Source organism: Talpa occidentalis, unplaced genomic scaffold (assembly GCF_014898055.3).
Source record: "Talpa occidentalis isolate TD23 unplaced genomic scaffold, MPIMG_talOcc4v2.1 talOcc4.12, whole genome shotgun sequence".
NCBI lineage: Eukaryota > Metazoa > Chordata > Mammalia > Eulipotyphla > Talpidae > Talpa > Talpa occidentalis.
Genome location: NW_023601212.1, coordinates 49,116,622 through 49,136,637, shown reverse-complemented (window position 1 = coordinate 49,136,637; position 20,016 = coordinate 49,116,622). Strand labels below are relative to the sequence as shown.

Below are 20,016 nucleotides of genomic sequence, written 5' to 3'. Positions count from 1 at the left end.
TATTAAGGGTAATATAGGACAACCGCTCCATATAATGTAAAGTTTTCACATACCAAACAACACACAGCCACTACTAATATTAATAACAGTAATTTCATGTACTGTTTTCTTTTTTAAACTAAGCACAAGGCACAATGCTAAGAATGATGACTCTATTTCATTTACTCCTTGTCAAGTCATTACTATTACCATTGAGGAGACTGGAATTAAAAGCCAAGATCATACATCCAGCATCAAACCCAGGGGTGTCAGAAAGCGGTCCTTGCTCTTGTCACTATTCTTTTAATTGTTATACTTGGCCAATGTTTTCATTTGGAGAATGAGGCTAAACTTTTGGACAACACAGCTGCACTTTTAAAAGGAAAGTAACATACTGATAATGTAAATTTCATGAGGCAACAGCTTTCCATATAAGAATTAATCATAATATAATTAGGAAAAGATGTGGAAAAAAAAATAGCAGTTACTGGAGGTCTTAAACAGAAGCAGTTAGATTAATAGAAATGAGGTTGTACTCAAAATGGAATGGTTGAACTTAAAATTTCAGAGGTAGTAGATTCTGAAGAACTACAAAGTCTAAGATAATGGTACAAAGTTTAAGATATGTGAAGGTCAGTGTATTAAAGACAAAGGTTGAAGTAAGAGATAGAACAGAATACAACACATTTTAAAATGAGTATTTGGATTAAAAAAATATCAGTCCTATGAGACTTTGTTTGGGACTTTGTTTGTTTGGGATACACCAAACAAACTAAACTTCCCTCCTGCTTCCCTCCTGGAGATTCTCGTAACACACATTAGCATATTACAAGCTTTGAGAAGTCCTAGATAACAACTCAGTTTTACCAAGTAGTCTTTGTTTTACCTTGGAATTATTGACACTATTTCCCCAGATAATTCATGTTCAGTGGAGTACTCTAAGGCAGAGTAGTAGATAGATTTACCCACATGTAATACAAACAAAAACATAAAGAAGTCTACTTCAAAGAAGTGACACACACCAGACTTTCGGTACTGGTGAGGATGCAAAGAAATGGTACTTTAAAATACTGCTTGGGCCAGAATAAACAGAACAAACTTTCTGGTGCTTTTTGGCCATATTATATACTATATTAGTTCTCTATTGCTTCTATAAACAATCATCACAAGTTTTGTGTCTTAGAGACAACACAAATTTATTATGTGATAGGTCTAAAAGTCAGAAGCCTAAGTGGGAGCCTGTGGGCTACAATCAAGGTGTCACCAGGACCATGTTACTTTCTGGAAGTCAACTGGGAAGAATCCCGGTTGTCACTTTTTCCAGCATTTCTTGGCTTGTTACCCTCCATTCCAGCATGATGCTCTCTCTTGAGTTCCAAAGTTTCTGCTTCCCTCTTTCACACTTAAAGGACCCTTGTGATTATATTAGGCCCACCGAATAATCCATTATAATCTTTTCTTTTAAAGTCACTATTTAGCAACCTTAATTTCTCCTTGCCATGTAATTTAATATATTCATAGATTCCAGGGAATAGGAGGTGGACATCCTTCAGGGAGGAGCAGGGCACAGTATTCTGCCTACCACACCTAACAAAATATTTTTAAATGTGCATACCTATCACTCAAGTAAGTGTACCCAATGATAAGCATGGACAAGGATGTTAACATTATAATATTAAAGTATTGGAAACATCATAAATTTTCATTGTTAGGAAATCAGTTTAGAAAATACAGTACTCCTGTACAACAGAACAGTATGTTAGCATTTCTAATAATGTTGTAGATACATAATTATGAACACATCTGATAAAAATGTTAAATGAAAAAAAAAAACCAGATCCCAAGCCATACGATATAGCCCAATCCCAGTTTTTTTTAAAGTACATACATACATAGGTATATAGGAGTATATGAATGTTAATATATGTATGAGAAATAGCTGGAAGGTTACACAACCCTGGATGATAGGAGGTCCATAAGTTACCATGTGCTTGCAACACTCCAGATTTATGTCTGTTATATGATCACTCTTAAATTTTCTGGGTTTTGTTTTGCTTTATTTTATTTATTTTTAAGATCTATTTTTATTTATTTATACATAGACAAACTGGGGTGTCGGCCAGAGGAATAAGAGGATTTGCCAGAGACACAGCGGGAGCCAAACAGGCACATCCACTGAAATACACTGCTGAGGGGAGCACCAGTGGGAGAGACAGACGGGACTCCGCACCATATGTGGACAGCTCCCAGGCTGGGGAATAAACCCAGGCCACAGTGGTGACAGTGCTAAAACTCATGCCCAACAACACCAGGGAGGCCCGCTGCTTTATTTTATTTACAGTAAGTATATATTACTTTCCTGGACACTAAAAGTGGCAAAAAAGATATACTAGCAGTTGAAATTTTGAAATAGTAAAGTAACTTTAAAGAAATATGCTTTTTAACAATAAATTTACAACCACTATTTGTGAACCATCTAAATTACAAATGCTGCCACTTGCGTCAACAGCAGTGGACAAACAGGGACAGATGAAGACTAATCCCAACTCATCACTAATTAGGTACCTTGAGTATCATTTTTCTTTACTACAAAATGGGAATCCAGTTACACAAAGCTATTGAATAACAAGCTTAAGACAAATATATAATAGGGTTAGGAAAAACAAAAAGAATCAGTAAAATGAAAGATGGTGTCCTTGAGGAATAAAGTAGTCCACTTCACAGTAAAGACCCTTCCATTACTTTTTGGTCATTTAAGGCACAATTGCTTCCACCCAATTCAAAGACTACACTAGCAGCTTACAAGTTTAATACTGATACATTCAGAAGCCAAAAATCAAAACAATGCATTAATTAGGCTCTTTACCAGATGAAACTAAGCTGGGTTTTACATATACTTCTCATGAAATTCTCTCAATAATTCGATCATTGTCATTTTATAAACAGGAAAATACAGAGCAGAAAATGAAAACTACAGATTTCAAAGTCACGTTGCTAGAGCTGGAATCTAAACTCAGGACAACCAAATTACAAATTAGGCCAGTTGTTAGTAACTCAGACCTTATTCATTCAATTGCTATACCATGCTGCTTTCTTATAAAGCCAAAAAGACCCTGTGCATATAAGTTTACAACCAAAGTAATAAATGTTTTAAGTTAGAAAGTGATTGCTCTGTTAACATTTTTTATAAGTCAGAATTTATGACCAATATGCCTTAACGTTTGAGTTTTGCTAAAACATTCTCACCTTTTTCATTAAAAATCAAGATGAAACTAAAGATTATTTCAGTCAAATAAATACTGTTATTTTGATCATTTAAACTAAGCAGAATTTAAGAAATAGGGATTTTGCAGAATTAGATGTCAGAATACAAAATTTTTATTTTAAAATACCTTACACAGGTATGTGTACATGGGTAACATTTTGCAGACAGCCTAAGAAACTTCTGTATTCAAATTCATCCTGTGGTAGTTCTCGTAACACTATACTTTTCATCTTTCTCCATCAGCAATTAAAAAAATAAAGAAAATTCAACCAAGTATACTTTTTTTTTTTTTTTATAGAGGCATGCTTTATTTATTTGTTTGCTGGTTTCTTTGTTTTGTTTATACATGCACTGGGTACAGTCAGAAGCGCTGGAGGGCGAGAGAATTCACCAGAGCCAGAGCGGGGAGCAGAGCAGGCAGAAGGACCGAAGTACACTTCTGAGGGGAGCAGCGGGCGGCAGGAGAGGTCTGCGCGCCATGTGGGACCCTCCTCTGGTGGCCGGGGAGCAGCCGGGGATCGAACCGGCGCCGCAGAGGCCGCGCGCAGCTTCGCAACCCAGCGCTCAACCGCTGCGCCACCGGGGAGGCCCCCACAACCAAGTATACCTTTTACTCACTTCTTCTTTGAATACCATCTTTTGATTGCATTTTATTCTAATTATCTTACTATTGCTATCTCATTATTACACTGTATGTCAATGAAAATTTGGTTGTCACCTGATTAAAAAACTAATTCATGACCTTTCTAAGAGTAGTATTAGTTAAACATATTCTAATATATTGTATCCCAACCAATATAGCACTGAAATACTAGGTCATTGAAAAGAGAAGGGAAGGAAAAAAGAATTGAACTTATGTGGACAGTGAACCCACAGTTTTATGAAACAGATTGAAGATATTAATGCATCAATACAGTGGTCCTTTGAATATAACAGATTTTACAGCAGCCACTGCGGCATGAGTTTGAGCCCCAGCAAGGGAGCTAACCCAGATGGTGCAGCAGCTCTCTCCTGTCTCGCCCACTGCTCCACTCAACAATATATTTCAGTAGATCCGCCTGTTCTGCTCCTCACTGTCTCTGATGAATCCTCTCACTCCCTACCACCTCTGGCCTACACCCCAGTTCTTGTATGCATAAATAAATAAAAAAACAAAAATCTTGAATATAATAGATTTTAGAATCACACATTCTCACCTATTCAGAGGCAACAGAAGGAAAAATGCCAATAAGAACTGTGAGAACAAAATGTTAGTCATCAAAAAAAGGGCACGCACCTTTTTTTTTTTTTTTTGACAGCCTTGGAAAACCTTACATTCAAAGAGATTTCACAATGTGCTGAGTGCCCCCACCAAGTGCTACAGAACTTCTTCCTCTACCTGCACCTCCTTCCATGTCTAATCTCAATAGGTGACGATTCTATAAAATAAGTTCTAATAACCCAGGTATTTTCAAAATTGTATATACTCACTTAAAACCCATCTTCTAAATAATAATATTATTATTAACTAATAGTGTTACAAATAACTAATGTTTGCCTAAAATTAGGCTACCGTCAAAAGGAAGGAAAGGAAATTTAGTTGTATGTATCTCAAAAAGCGTACTCAGACATTACATCAAAATCTCTCTCTTCAGTCTACCTATTCCAGCAGGAATGTGTACAACAAACATGAGCCATTCAAATATAAATTGCTCCCATAAGATTAATGATCATGTTTATTGGAAGAGAACCTCAGACTCCCAAAGGAAGGACAGAATGAGATAGAGACTAATCAAACTCTCTAATTTATGATATAACCTTACTACCAGCCTATCTGATCCTGAAGTTTACATGAATCGAACTCTCAACCACACCTAATAGCAAACTTAAAGAGTTCCCCAAAAGACACTGTGCCCCCAAGCATTAACTCATTTTGTTCTACTACTTGTTACATTCTTCCCTTCTTTCTTCACCTGGCTAATCCTACTCATCTTTTACAACTGAGCACAAGAATTCAATTCCAGAAGTTTTCTCTGAATCCCCGGACAGCAAAAGCCCCACTTCCCTCAGTATACTCATGGCATCCCTTTAAAATATTTAACATAGTATTTACCACAATATATTCAAATATCTGTGTAATAGCCATCTCTCCCAGGAGATCATTATCCTAAGGAACCAGAATCAGTACATACATTTTTATACTCTCATACCTAACACACTAATTTCTAAGTATTACATAAATGTTTGCACCCAAAAAGGGTGTAGGCCAGAGGTGGTAGGGAGTGAGAGGATTCATCAGAGACAGTGAGGAGCAGAACAGGCGGATCTACTGAAATATATTGTTGAGTGGAGCAGTGGGCGAGACAGGAGAGAGCTGCTGCACCATCTGGGTTAGCTCCCTTGCTGGGGCTCGAACTCATGCCACAGTGGCTGCTGTAAAATCTGTAATATTCAAAGGACCACTATCTTGAGGCATTAATATCTTCAATCTGTTTCATAAAACTGTGAGTTCACTGTCCACATAAGTTCAATTCTTTTTTACATTATGCACTGCACATTTAAAAAATGCTGAGACAAGGTCTCTATCATACTCAGTTTAGCTACAGAGATGTCACCTATAGATATATAAAAAATATCATTGCAAATTTAAGAAGTTGTAAGTACAAATGACTAAGAGGAAACGTTATAAAGTTCAGAGGATGCAAAAAGCAGCAGGGTAGACAAGAAGTCTTCACAGAGAAGGTGAAGCTCAAAATAGTGGAGGATGGTACTTCCTGCAGGGGACGTGGTCTGGGATAAGAGATTAAAGGAGGAATGGATAAACCATGTTTAGAAGACAAATAAATTACTCTGGCAAGGTCAGTTGGTTCACATCAGAGGGTCATTTTATGGAAGGCCAAGAATGCCAGACTAAGGACTGTAGCCAGGGAAAGACATATCCAAATGCTTTTCAGGAATATTAATATAGAAAAAAAATACAAAATATTAGCTGGCAGAGGGACAAGTGATGATGAAAGGAGAAACAAGATTAGGTAATCATATGTAAAGCCATTGTTACTTTGTTTAACCCTGATAGCAATTTTATGAGATCAATGTTTCATTTTGAAGAAATCAAGATCCAGAAATGTTAGTCCCAAAACACAAGTATTTCAGTCCGTCTGCCTGTTCTGCTCCTTGCTCTGTCTCTGGTGAATTCTCTTACCCTCCTGAGCCTCTGGCCTGTACCCCAGTTCTTGTATAAATAAATAAATCTTTTTTTTTTTTTTTAAGATTTATTTATTTATTTATACAAGCACTGGGTACAGTTAGAAGCGCGGGAGGGTGAGAGAATTCACCAGAGCCAGAGCGGGGAGCAGAACAGGCAGAAGGATCGAAGTAAACTGCTGAGGGGAGCAGCAGGCAGCAGGAGAGGTCTGCGGGCCATGTGGGACCCTCGCCCAGTGGCCGGGGATCGAACCAGCGCTGCAGAGGCTGCGGGCAGCTTCGCAGCCCAGCGCTCAACCGCTGCGCCACCAGGGGAGGCCCTAAATAAATAAATCTTTAAAAATAAAAAGCCCTAAATCAATGCTTTCTTCTTGTTCTTGTTGAGAACTGCAGGCAAGGTAGCAGTTGGAAATCTATTTCAACAGTACTAGAAATGAAAGAGACAAAATGGTGTATGTGTAGAATAGGGAGGGAAACTTTAAACCAGAGAGGATGGGGAGTTGCAGCATCAAGAAGGAAAATAAGAAAACATGAGGAACATGGTGAGAAGACAAGAGTAAGGATTAAGACTTTACCTTTATGAGTGTTGAGTTTGCTATGACAGAAAAACTTCCAGAGTTAGACTATATTAGACTTCTAATTTTCAGGCATTAAATATCGTGAAAATTGGGCTTCCCCTGGTGGTGCAGCGGTTGAGCGCTGGGTTGCGAAGCTGCCCGCAGCCTCTGCGGCGCCGGTTCGATCCCCGGCTGCTCCCCGGCCACCGGAGGAGGGTCCCACATGGCGCGCAGACCTCTCCTGCCGCCCGCTGCTCCCCTCAGCAGTGTACTTCGGTCCTTCTGCCTGCTCTGCTCCCCGCTCTGGCTCTGGTGAATTCTCTCACCCTCCCGCGCTTCTGACTGTACCCAGTGCTTGTATAAATAAATAAATAAATAAATCTTTAAAAAAAAAAAATAAATATCGTGAAAATTTACACAGTACTTACTATATGTCAGAACCATTCTAAGCAACTCACATATCTTAACTCACTCAATCTGTATTAACTGTGGGATAAAAACTATATTCCTCCACTTCGATGAGGTGAAACACTGATAAAACAGAAAGTTTAAGTAGTTTGCCTAAGGCACCCAGTAAGCAAGCCATAAGGCTGTGATTTGGATTCAGGCAGTTCTACCTCAGAGATCAGGCTCAAACCCACTAAATTCCACTCCACTGTGCTATTTCATGTTGATGCCTATTTCATTAAAGAGTTTATAAATTCTCTGAATGGTCCAGATTATATCTTACCATCAATTTGTCTTCCCAGAACTTAGCACAATGATTTATACTAAGCAACGTTTGATAGATTTTAAATAATGATGATGTAGTTGACAGTAAAAGTCTTGAGAGTGGATATGACTTCTGTGGAAAATACTAAAAGAAAACAGGAATAGGGCTGTGGTTTTTCTCTGTCATCACTGGTAGGGAGAGGTAGGCCAAGAAAATAAAACTAGAGGCACAGTAGTCAGAATCATAGAATCTCAATGCTAAAAACAATAGAGGTGAAGAACTTCCCATTAGGCCACTGTGTATACCAGAGCTGCTGTGAAACTGTGGTAATTATGTACTTAGTTGTGGGCCTGGCAAAACTACTTAAGGGTGTATCTCTTTTAAGTCTTAAGGACCTGGACCAAACTGAATGCTTACTGGTAGGATGGGATAGATGGATGAATATGAGAGGGACACAGAGAGGAAGAAAGGAAAGAAAACAAAAGTATGAGTGTGAGAAAGAAAATAAATCTGTGGATGAATGTGGTCACTAGGTCTTTGGCACCTTTGAAAATATAAATTCTAATAAAGTGCTATGGAACAGTAGCTAGTTACCAGAAATTAAGAGAAATGGATGGTAAATAAAATGCAAAATATAAAATAAGGCAAACATGAAATTGTTAGTCCTAGAAAAAGGTAAGGAAAAAAGGACAGGCTTAAAGAGAAAATAGGAATAGGAAAGAATCAGGAGAAAACTAAGACTGACTATTAAAGAGAATTGAATAAGAAGACTAAATAGAAGTAGAAAGACTAAAGGAAGAGAACACAACTGAAAAAAGGTTCTGAAAGATAGTACATAATCAAGAGCGCAGGTGAAGGGATCTTGCAGGAATTTCATCTAGCCAAATTGCTTTTCCCTTTCTGAGACCTCTATGAGCCATCAAATCTTCAAAACCATCACTTTCACACCTCTCTCTCTCTGCGCATAGCCTATCTTTTTCTAAGAAAAATTTAGAAAGGCCTAGCTAGATTATCAATGTCTTACATTAAATGGAATTTTAAAACTTTGGAATAAAGGAGTCATGAGATGCTACTTTTGCCCAATACCTACTATCTATTAAATCCTAGATCAAATCTCCTCTCCTCCAAGGCACTGTTAGGGGGAAAGGATGTCCTGAGCAAACTCCATACAGGTTTTGCGGACTCCACCCCCTCCATCAAGACTCTGGGAACTACAAATCCCATGATCACCGAACAGAGGGTTGCAAGGACCTGAGGGTGGAGTTAAGCAGCCATGTTTTTCTGTTTGGAGATATAACCAGCCATGTTATAGAAAATTAGAATGGGAGTGGCCCTCTTGGCCACGTGGTGCCCAGTTTTTCACCAGCTTGGCGGATCACTGGGATTCCAGGTCAAGGGAACAGGTAGGATACATTTATGAATTGATCTCCCTCTTTTTCTCCCTGAGCTATTCATTTCCTCATTTCCCCTTTCCTTATAAATAAATCTTTTATTAACCTTTTGTGTGTGCCTGAAGTTTACAGTAATAAGTCCCCTTTAAGTGTGCAGGTAAGGAACCACAGTAAGACAACCCATTTCATATCGGGGTTGCCCTGTAACAGTACCAACCCCATATCCCAATCCCATGTCCACCTCTACTGGAATAAATTTCTTCCCTGTAATCACACTACCCTTTCTCTGTCATTGAAGTTACTAGTTCATCTACTATTACAATTACTTAAATGCTTTTCTCCAGTATCTTTGAGTGTCCCATAGGCAAAGCCCCCATAATTGTGCTCTGAACGTAATACTATTCACATTCCCAGTAAGATAAAACACAGATTTTAAAAATACATTTAAAACATATACAATTTTTATGGGTAAAATATAATAAACAAGGTAATTAGTCTAGTACCACTTAAGAGAAAATTGGTAAGAGAGCCTAAGAAAAAATCTGTGTCAAAAAGAGGAGGAAATATATGTTATTTCTTCCAATGTGGATTTTACAAACCGCTGGTTCTCACCTGGGAGGGAATATCTGACAATGTGTGGAAACATTTTTGGTTGTGAAAAATGGGGGAAAATGATACTTGCAACTAGTGGGTAAAGATGAGAGATGTTTCCGAACAACTGCTCCCCAAAACAATAAATTACCTGGCCCAAAATATCAGCAAGTGCCAAGGTTTAAAAAGCCTATTTTAAATGAAGCAGAGGAGAAAAATCCTGAACAAAATTGCTATTTTGTTTATTAACACTTATCGCACAGTATTCACTTAACTCTTCCCACTGACTAAAAATGGGGTCTAAGAGTGAAAAGAATTTTCCTAAGCAGCTCCACTTACATGCTAACAAGAAAGGAGTTGGTTACAAGTTCTCACTTACCATGTGACATGCTTGCCAATACTCCATCCTTGTATTTTCCTGTAACTTCTGACTGGCCCTTCTTACAAACTCCTAGATCATAAGTCTATCCACAATAATTCAGCAACTAAATTGAAACACAGCTTGATTACAAAAGGTAAATGGCAATTATGTGATGGCCATCTGTCAAAATATGCACATATTGATGAACAATTCACTATGTGAAAAACATCTCTTTAATAATTTATTCTCTGAACAAGAGCAGTCAGTTAAACCCACCTAAACTTTCAGGTACTCACGCATGCCATCAATAACAAAAATTGAATGGGGTTAGAGATGTAATTGGAGGCTGCAAACAGTACTGCTCCACCATGAAAAAAACTAGCTTTCTTAAAGCCTGACTGGTCCTCAACCCCCAAAACTACCTCTGTAAAGGAACTTGCTACATTAGTGTGTTTAGATCTTACTATAACATATCTTAAAAACAAACAAAACTAAACCTCAGCAACTGCTTCATGTACCGTGAAAGGCTTATAGCACATACCGTGAAAGCAGAATACGTAGCTGTTACAAAGCAAAGCAATGAAACATACACTAGGACAGGAAGTATACATTTTGAATCCAACTGAAACCACAAGGGAAGCAAAAAATAACTGCCAAAATAATTTAGCCAGTCAATATTCAAGCAGGTAAAATGCTCTTAAGAAACATCATTATAAGAATAGCCTTATATACCTCAAGAGAGTGTCTTCTTTTTTCAAACAATTTTACCATGTTTAGTAAATCAGCCATGTCTGGAACCAAATCAGTTACATGGAGAGGGGTGGGAGAAATGAGTGAGGGGTAAGATCTCTTAACCACATGAAATATCAGTATGTGCTATAAGCCTTTCTGCAGGTTCTAGAGATAGAAAATACCCAGCCCAGCATTACCACATTCTTTCAGAACCTAGAGCACACATATTCCTCAAGGAACTTCCCTGTTCCTTCACTCAGGCTAGGATAAGTTTTACTTACTACTGTTTCCAGCCTTATCCCTCCCCTTTATCTATGTACCAAAATTTACAGTGACATGTTTTATCTCATATTGGATATTTTAATTAGTGTTTAAATAACCACCATATTTTGGTTCTTTCAGAAGACAAACTTGTGACTGTTAGATTATTTCTACCTCTGGTAACAAAGTTTCTGTTAAAGAAACTTTGCAAGTGGAATGAGTCTCTTCACACCAAAAGGTATCATGAAAAAACATTCTAACAAAACAATTTGTAGAGTTTTCCTATAAAGGTGTCTAACACCAGAGATCAACTCCAAGATCTCACTGAAAAAAATCTGTAGCTTAGAAAGAAATTAAAGACAAAAGGAGGCCACAGAGAAGGCATCTGAACTTTTTTTTACTGGTATTTCCTCTGGCTATGACTACTTTACTTTCTTATCTTCCAAAACAACTTCAATGTCTTCCCTCCCTGTCTAGTACTTCAATAATTCCTCCACTCCTACTTTTCCAATTTTGGTATGCTAACTTCCATGTTTCTATTCTTTCAAATCCCATTCATTTAAAGCATAATATACCTCACCTGCTATTTCATATGGCTTATCTTCACCCTTCTCCCACACCTATCAAATGAACTACATGCAATATACCCTTTTCTTTTACTCAGTAGAGGTGGCAAAGACTATAAAATACCACATTTTTCTCAGCTTGAGTAATAATTTCCAAAGTTATTCAATCTAGAATGTCCATATTTAAGATCACTTCTTATTTTTATGAAAAGTAATAAAGTATTTCAACTGATTTATTTTGACAAGTCTCGGCCGTCTATTACCAAAAAAAGACACTATTTCTAACAACAAAAAATTTTCATCATCTTTTCTTGCCCACAAAAATCACCTTTCTCATAGAGGATAGGTTTTCTTCCTTTCACCTCTGCTCTATTTCTGTAACCTATGGCTAATTCAGTTCTCTTGATGCTAAATTCCCTCTTACTGAGGCCTTTTCTTACCTCATATCCTTATTTCCCTCATTTTTGAAACCTACATCCTGCTCCTTAGTTTGCAATCACCCCACCCATTTCAATGACCCTAGCTCATTTACTCTAACAAATTAATTCAGTTGAGACAAAACTAATTTTTCTACATGAGAGAAGATACGGAGCTATGCAGTTTAAAAATTGCCCAGTCATGGTCTTACACCACCGACAAAGGTAGACAACAAAATCTTCCTGAAGTCAAGGTCACAAAAAAATAACTGCTATACCCTAACCACACTTAGTAACACCCAGCATCCTCCTACTTCCCAAGTTGTCTCTAAAAACTAACAAACCCCTTCTCATCAATGAAAAAGAAAGTGAACACAACACTTCCCAGAAGACACTCTCCCGTCTCTCAACAGGGGACTTTAAATGGAAGGAAGGGGGAAACTGGGGCTAGTGCACACCTTTATTACCCCTAACTACCACCTCAGTCACAGATTATTACTCCTAAAACTTGCTTTATTTACAGATATGCAGGGTTGAGTTAAGACTGTCTCCCTGCGATCTCTTCAGGACTTCAGGTCCTGAGTCTGTTCCATTTTGCTTGTTAAATTTTAGCTGGAGGCCTCCCTGGTGGCACAAGGGGTTAAGCACTGCACTATAAAGCAATCTGCAGCCACTGCAGCACGAGTTCGATCCCCGGCTGGCCAGGGAGAAACCACATGACCAAGCAGACCTCTCCTGTCTCGCCTGCTGCTCCCCTCAGCAGTGTATTTTAGTCAGTCTGCCTGTTCTGTTCCTCACTCTGTCTCTGGTGAATCCTCTCACCCCCGTATCTCTGGCCTGTACCCCAGCTCTTGTATGCATAAATAAATAAATGCTTTAAAAATAAATAAATTTTTGCTGGAAAAACATCAGTTTATTAAACAGTGTATTTATTCTTATTTCTCCCTTCTTCAATAAAACTAAATTCACCTCAAGCTGTCTACCACTGATGCTACAACTTAAGGGTAAGTCTTCCCTACATTGTTGACTTACAAACTATGAAATATATTAATACAACAGAATCTCAAAGCTTCTATTATTCTTCCTATTAAAAGTACCTGCACTCTCCCAATCTGCTTTTCATCACACCTTTTTAATCTCACTGACACCGACTTATTTCTAGCCCTAACTACCAACAATTATACCACACAGAACATGGAAGTCCCCTTTTAAATCATCTCGGACTTTCCAATTATCCACTCATAGTAACTGCAGATCATGATATCCAAGATCCTCTCAAATACCAGCACTTTATAAATAGGTTTTCTCTGATCATCCTGTCTACATAAAACAGCACATCACATCGTACATTTTCTTCTTATACTTGTCTGATTAATGTATTTTTGTTTGTATGTTTGTAGATGACATCCTTCTACTAGAATATACCTTCTGATGTTCACTCTTTTGTTCACTACTGCATCCTCATTGCCTAGAATGCAGTAAGCTCTCAATACATAGTTGTGAAAGGAAGGCGCCCAGACGAGCTGTACAGTATAGCTGATTTGTAGTTAGAAGACCTACATTTGAGTTACAGAGCTTCCACTTATTAGCTATATGATCCTCAACTAGTTTAATTTCATTGGGCTATATTTTCCTCATCTGTAAAAGAAAGGGGTCAAACTTAATAATCAAAAAACTCTTAAATTCTTCCATATTCTTGCTTAACAGGACTATATTCTTGCTTAACAGGACTGACCATCTTCCCTGGTCCCCAACCTCCCAATCTACATGTCTCTTCTCATTTTTCTTTCACTTGCTTTGCCTTCTTCTCAGTCAACACCTGTCAGAATACTGTTTTATCCTTAAGGTCCATTTTTAGTGCCATTTTCTCCCTGAACTTGAACAAACTGCAAACTCTGTAAAGATGAGGGTGGAGTTCTTACTTTTCTATTCTCAGCACTTGGTACAATGCCTGCCTTACAGGTGATCAACAAAATTACTGATGAATCATGAGTGTATGAATGAGCAAATGAACAAAGGAAACCTTTCCTGATTCCCCCAATTGCTGAGGTAATCTCCTGCCTTTGGACTCTTATAACACTTAGACTCTTATAACACTAACACTTAGACTCTTATAACACTTTGGACTCTTATAACACTCTTATAACACTCTTATATCACTTCTTTTATGACACTTGCCATATTTTACTCTGTGTTGTTATTAATTTACTTGCCTAATAAGTACTAAACTGCAAATTCCTTAAGAACTTTCCTGATGGTTTCCATATCCCCCATCACATCTATCATAGGTCTTTGCCACACTTTTACTGAGTTTACCTGCCACTTAAACAATAAAGGGATAAAGAAGAAAAAAAGGACCTTGATAAGCAAATACCATTCCAGTAGTCCAAATGCCTTCCAATAAATACCTTCCTTATGACACACATGTTGTGTGGATACTGTCACTCTTAAACTCATTCAACCATAACTCAAAGGTCTCATCGTTGTTCCTCTCCACATTGTGTTTAATAAAACTATTTCAAAACAGAGATATCCGTATCCACTCACACATCAATACTTTCACTTCACTGAACAGCTAAAAATGATTTTTCCACTAACTGCAGACTTTCCCCCATCCAACTCTCTCCTCTACAAGGTATGAAAACCACTTTTTAAAAACATCTTTCCATAAGCTTGTCTTAGCTCCTAAAAGATAAAAAGGATGCGTTTTAAGGTCTTCCTTCCCCTTGTCTAAGCACTAGCAATTTTCCAATTAATCTCAGCTCTAACTACTTTATTTTTTCTCTGCCATTTTTGACTCTCCTTTACCTTTACTTTCAAGCTCTCATCCTGCTTCCATGGAACCTTCTTAGCAGCACAGTAGACAGTGTCTTTCCATTCAATATGCTTTCGACTTCATGTACTTGGTTCCAATTGTCTCCTTGGTTCCAGTGTACATGCACCTTCCCCTTCTCAGACACACATCACATACACGCGCACCCATGCGTCACTCTACCTTCTACATACAAGTTCCTTACCCCACTCTTAATGAATGCACACGACTCTCAGAATGGTATCTTCCAACTACACGGATTCTAACCCAGTTTCTTCTGGGGAATCCAACCCCGTCCACAGTACCTCCCTCTTGCTTCACTTCCTCATCCATTCCCCCTCTTTATGCTCCCCCACCCTGCCAGCTACTACCGATATTATTCCTCAGTGCTTCCAATCGAGGATGAAGAGCAAACTGAGCTTCCTGCGGTCTCCCCCTCCTTTGGCCTCCCTCGCCCACCCCCCCAGGTGTGCGGACTTCCAGCCCTTCCTCTCCTGAATCGCTCCGGCCAATCCCACACCGCACCACAGCTCCCCTGCTACCGGGATCAGACCCACACCCACCGCCACTCCGGGTCGCCACCGCCTCCCGGGCGCCTCCCCGCGCCCCTCGCCGGCCAGCCCGCGACCCCCGGCGCGCGCGCACACACGTTCTCACGCTTCCCTAACCTCCTTCCCCGCACCGTGAGGAGCCGGCCCCGCTGGAACTCAGTGGGGCCCGCGGGGGCTAAGCACCCGTGTGGGTGCCCGCTCCGCCCCCTCCCGCGGGTCCCCCAGCAGCCCGCGCCCCCCTGCCCGGGAAGGAGAGGACACAGCAACTCCCCCACCACCTCGGACCTACCACCCGGCTGTCTGTCGCTCCCAGCCCCAGCCCTAGGCCCACCCCACGCGCGGCGCCGGCCCCAGCACTCACCGGAGATACTGCGCGCTCTGCAGGCTCATCCTCCGCCGCCGCGTCTTCCCGCGAAGCCTCTACGGGTCTCTCAGGCTCCTCGGAGCGGCCCCGCGGCACCGCGGGTGCTGGCGGCCGCCGCCATCTTCCTCTCCTCCGGCTCCTCCTCGCTCGGCGGGGGGTGGGGGTGAGTGAGGCGAGGGGGAGGGAGCGGGGAAAGCTGCTCTCGCTGCTGCTACGGGCCGTGGGGCGCAGGGACACTCCGACCCGGGAGGGGGGAGGGGGAGGGAGGAGGGAAGAGGGCGGGGGAAAGAGGAGGGAGAAGCGGAGGAAGGAAGTAGGGGTCCCTCTCGCGAGATTTCAGCGACGCCGGTCCCTCCGAGTGATTTCCGCCTCTCTGGGGCGCTCCCTCTTGGGATCAGCTAGCCTTGCCGCGCCTCGATGGCTGCTGAGCGGGCCACTGGTGGCGCTTGGCGGCTTCCAGCCACTCCACCCCTCTCCTCCCGCGCGAGGAGGCGACCCCAGCCTCACCGGGAACATCGAGCCCAAATCAGCCGGGAGTTGCACTCAAAGTCTTCCCCCGTCTTTCCAATTCACCCAATTTCCCTTTTCCTTTTTCCACTGCTCCACTCTTCCCCACCGGAAACGCCGCCCTTTCCTTATATAGTTCCGCCCGCCAGTCCCTCGACTTCTGTCTTCCCTCGCGCCCTGAGGAGTGACGCGAAGGACCCTCTCCTCTATTCCGCGGCCCCTCCCCCTGCAAGCTGGGAGACTGTTGTAGGGCACAGGGTGGAGCCCAGAGAGGAGGAAAAAGAAAACCTATTGGATTGGATACGCGGCTGCCATGGCAACTGGAGGCTGTAGTTGTGTTGTCATAGTAACCAATGTGTGTGGACTGGGTGACCCTCCTTCGGCGAATGGATTCCCGGGAAACTGCCCAGGATTCCCCCCGGGCTTCCCATCCTCCCAAAGCCCTCCCCCAGGTTGGGACTCGAGGTGGCGGTGAAGTTCACGTCCTCCTCCCTTTCCCCTTCCCGCAGCGATGGGGGAGACCCCGAGGCATTCACCGTGGGCTTTTCCACCAGCCTGCAGGCGGGAACCACCTCCATAATGTCCTCTCAGTGCCGGGCGCGAGGAGGATCCGGCCTGCGCAGAGGACGCGGGGCCTGCGGGCGGGTGGGCGGCTGGCTGAAGCGGCGAGGGCGAGGTGGCGGCGGAGGGCGAGCCGGGCGAGGGGTTTCCCCACAACCGCCCTGGGCTCCGGGAGGCGGGATCCAGCCAGGACGGGGTCCCTAAGGGAGGAGAGCGGCACCCGACTGCCGCGATCCGGCCCCTGCAGACCGGGGCTCCGACTCTTCCCAGCCGGTCGACCCCTCGCCGAAATCCCCCAAACCCCACCCCACACACACCCCAGGTCTCGGAGCCGCCTCGGGGGTCCACGCGGCCTTCCGGAGCCACCTCCTGCGGCGAGGGGGACGCCTGGGAGAAGGTGGGGACGCGTCCTCGCAGGCTGGCTAGTGACTTCCAAGCAGCGGGACCGGGGGAGACCCTGACGTTCGCCATCTCTTGGGGAGGAGCGCGGCACTCTGTCCTGGGGTTGGCAAGGGAAAGCGTCGGGGAAAACAGTATCCAGAACAAAGATACAGCCGCGGAGTTCCGATAAACGGCGTCTAGGAAATGGATTTTTCGTTCTTAGGACAAATCTTGAATGTCTGTTAGGTGCCAGGTTTTGTGTCAGGTTTGGCGCTTAAGGGCAAAAATAATGGGGTCAGTAATAACGTGGGCTGTGTGAGAAGTAGCTGGAAAAGTCGTCAGCCACCACATAGTTTGGGGGGATGACTTGACATTTTACTAATTATATTTTCGAGTTGTGCTGTGGAATCGTTTTATCAGCTCTCCCAGCGTCCTTTAGGATACCTAACGAAAAACAGCCTTCCAGGAATGCAGCCTTAAAGTCAGGATTTTAATAGACTTTTTTGGGGTCTGGCTCAGGTTTGGTACCTGATTGCTGCGGGCTTCTAGGTTTGGTGAAGAGGCACTTACAAAAATCCGTCCCTTGGGACCGCACCTATTTGGAACGTCGTGTATATATGGCTGGAGGAAATGAAAGTACAGGCTGCTTTGAAATAACCCCCAAGGGCAGATTATGATGAGAGAAACAGAAACTGAACTATGCCCTTCCGCTGCAAGTGCCCAGTGTGATGCGGTGTGACGATCACTGTGATTGCAGCAGTACCGTGCCGCCTGCCATCCCTCCTCCACCGGTGCGTCGCCCATCGGGAAAGAGAGCCATCTAGTGAGTTATAGTTCGCATCTCCGAGAGAGAATTCTCAACTTCCACTCTGCGAGTTCAGGGATGTAGGTTACTGCATAGTACCTGAAACAATACATTTCTTCCCTGGAATTTATTGCTTAGATTCTTTAAAAAATTTTAGCCAGGATAAAATGTTTGTTATCTAATCATCACTGTGGCCCATACTGCTGGTAAATCGGATGATGAGCAGGTATCTCTGATAAGAAATTTAGGAAAATACTATTTTTTTATTTGAAAACATGGAAACCAGGATAAAAAAAGATGAATCCTTTTGTTGTGTTGTTTATTCATAGACATTTAGCAAACACTTATATTTCAGGTACTGTCCCGGATTACTATGGATATTGTGCTATAAGGCATGGTCCCTATCTGGAAGGAACCTACCTTCTGGTAGACATAGCAGAGAGTAGAGAAGTTATTAGGTTACAGTAACTGAGTAAGTACTAAGTACTTGAGGTACATAGCTGAGAATCAGAAACATCAATAATCTTTGTATTTTACAGTAGCTTTCCTAATAATTCTGTAAAATTTTCAATAGCATAACAATGTCCCCACAAAGTAAATACAGTAGTAAAATTTACATTTTATATACTATATGACACTAATGCCCATCTTGAAAATAACTTCCAAAAAATCAATAGGATTCAGAAAACTTATGACAGAGAATTTATATATTTCTTAATGTACATTTTCCAATCTCTATTGTCTTTAAATCAACAAATTGGTAGAATACAAGCATCTTCCTACAATAGACATTTCCTGCTTTTTTTTTCCCTGCAGGAAGAGTTTACATCTAAACCAAAAAATATTACAAAGGAGAAGCTGGCTCATTCCTTTTAATCCTACTTGATTTTTAAGTCTCCAGTTTGTACCTAAGTGATTTTATAAACTAGCATAGGCTAGCAGACCAACTCTGCCAGCTCAGTCCCTGAGTTTGAACTCAGTCCTTGATCAGAATGGAAACATATCCTAGTAGAGGCTTCCTATGAATTTTAGCATGATGCATAAGACTGTGTGGTGGCTGACCATGTAACAGTGGTGCTTGATGAAGGTTTATTTCCTTTCTTTTTTTTTGTTTTATATATTTTTTACATCATTTTTCATTTTTGCACAATGTATGCATTTTCACCTTGGTTATATTCCCATACAATTCCCACCCACTTGCTCTTTGATAGCAAGCTAAAGTAATTTAGAGTTGGGCCTCCCAGGTGGCGCAGCGGTTGAGCGCTGGGTTGCGAAGCTGCCCGCAGCTTCTGCGGCGCCAGTTCGATCCCCGGCTGCGAGGGTCCCACATGGCGTGCAGACCCCTCCTGCCGCCCCCTGCTCCCCTCAGCAGTGTACCTCGGTCCTTCTGCCTGCTCTGCTCTCCGCTCTGGCTCTGGTGAATTCTCTCACCCTCCCGCGCTTCTGACTGTACCCAGTGCTTGTACAAACAAACAAATAAATAAAATAAAACATGCCTCTATAAAAAAAAAAGTAATTTAGAGTCACTACAACATATGATTATTTTTTAAATATAAAATTAAAATTATGTTTTAAAATTATAATTATATTTAAATAATAATATTTAAAATTATATTTTATAAAATATAAAATTTTATTTTAAAAAATAAAATAAGTCTTTGTCTATAATACTCATAGATCTGAACACATACCCACATCTATTCTTCTTCAGATAGGAAGATAGATTTCTTGATCCATGACTCTGATTCCAGAACAGAATATACTACCGGGACATCATATGTCAGATTCCAGAGAGCTGAAACTCTTAAAAAGCTCTTTTCTCATTAAAAATAGCCTAATATTACCGCATTTCTGCTCAAGTAAGCAATGTAGCCAATTATTTTCAATCAGTACTTGCTAAGAAGATACACTTAACATTCTTACTAAATTTATATAGAGCTTTAGTAATCTGACAATTAGTACATAATAAGTCTCCTCCCATTTTATAATAGACACCTCATCTGTTCCGTGAAACTTTAACA

General features: G+C 41.4%; 1 protein-coding gene across 11 annotated transcripts in view; it reads right to left on the bottom strand.

The window, feature by feature from the left end:
- The window catches only part of SMG7 (SMG7 nonsense mediated mRNA decay factor), a 78,779-nt gene extending 62,866 nt beyond the window's left edge, over window positions 1-15,913 (bottom strand). For 5 of the 11 annotated variants that reach the window (XM_037506273.1, XM_037506278.1, XM_037506280.1 and 2 more), the window contains exons 1-2: window positions 15,739-15,776; window positions 10,058-10,163 (exon numbers count right to left, since the gene is read on the bottom strand). In XM_037506273.1, the coding sequence (XP_037362170.1) occupies window positions 10,058-10,067 (10 nt within the window). In that variant the 5' untranslated portion in view covers window positions 10,068-10,163; window positions 15,739-15,776. Of the gene's footprint in view, window positions 1-10,057; window positions 10,164-15,738 lie in introns of all 11 variants that reach the window. The other 6 variants (XM_037506275.2, XM_037506281.2, XM_037506282.2 and 3 more) reach the window with 4 other exon arrangements.
- Between the last annotated feature and the right edge of the window lie 4,103 nt (window positions 15,914-20,016).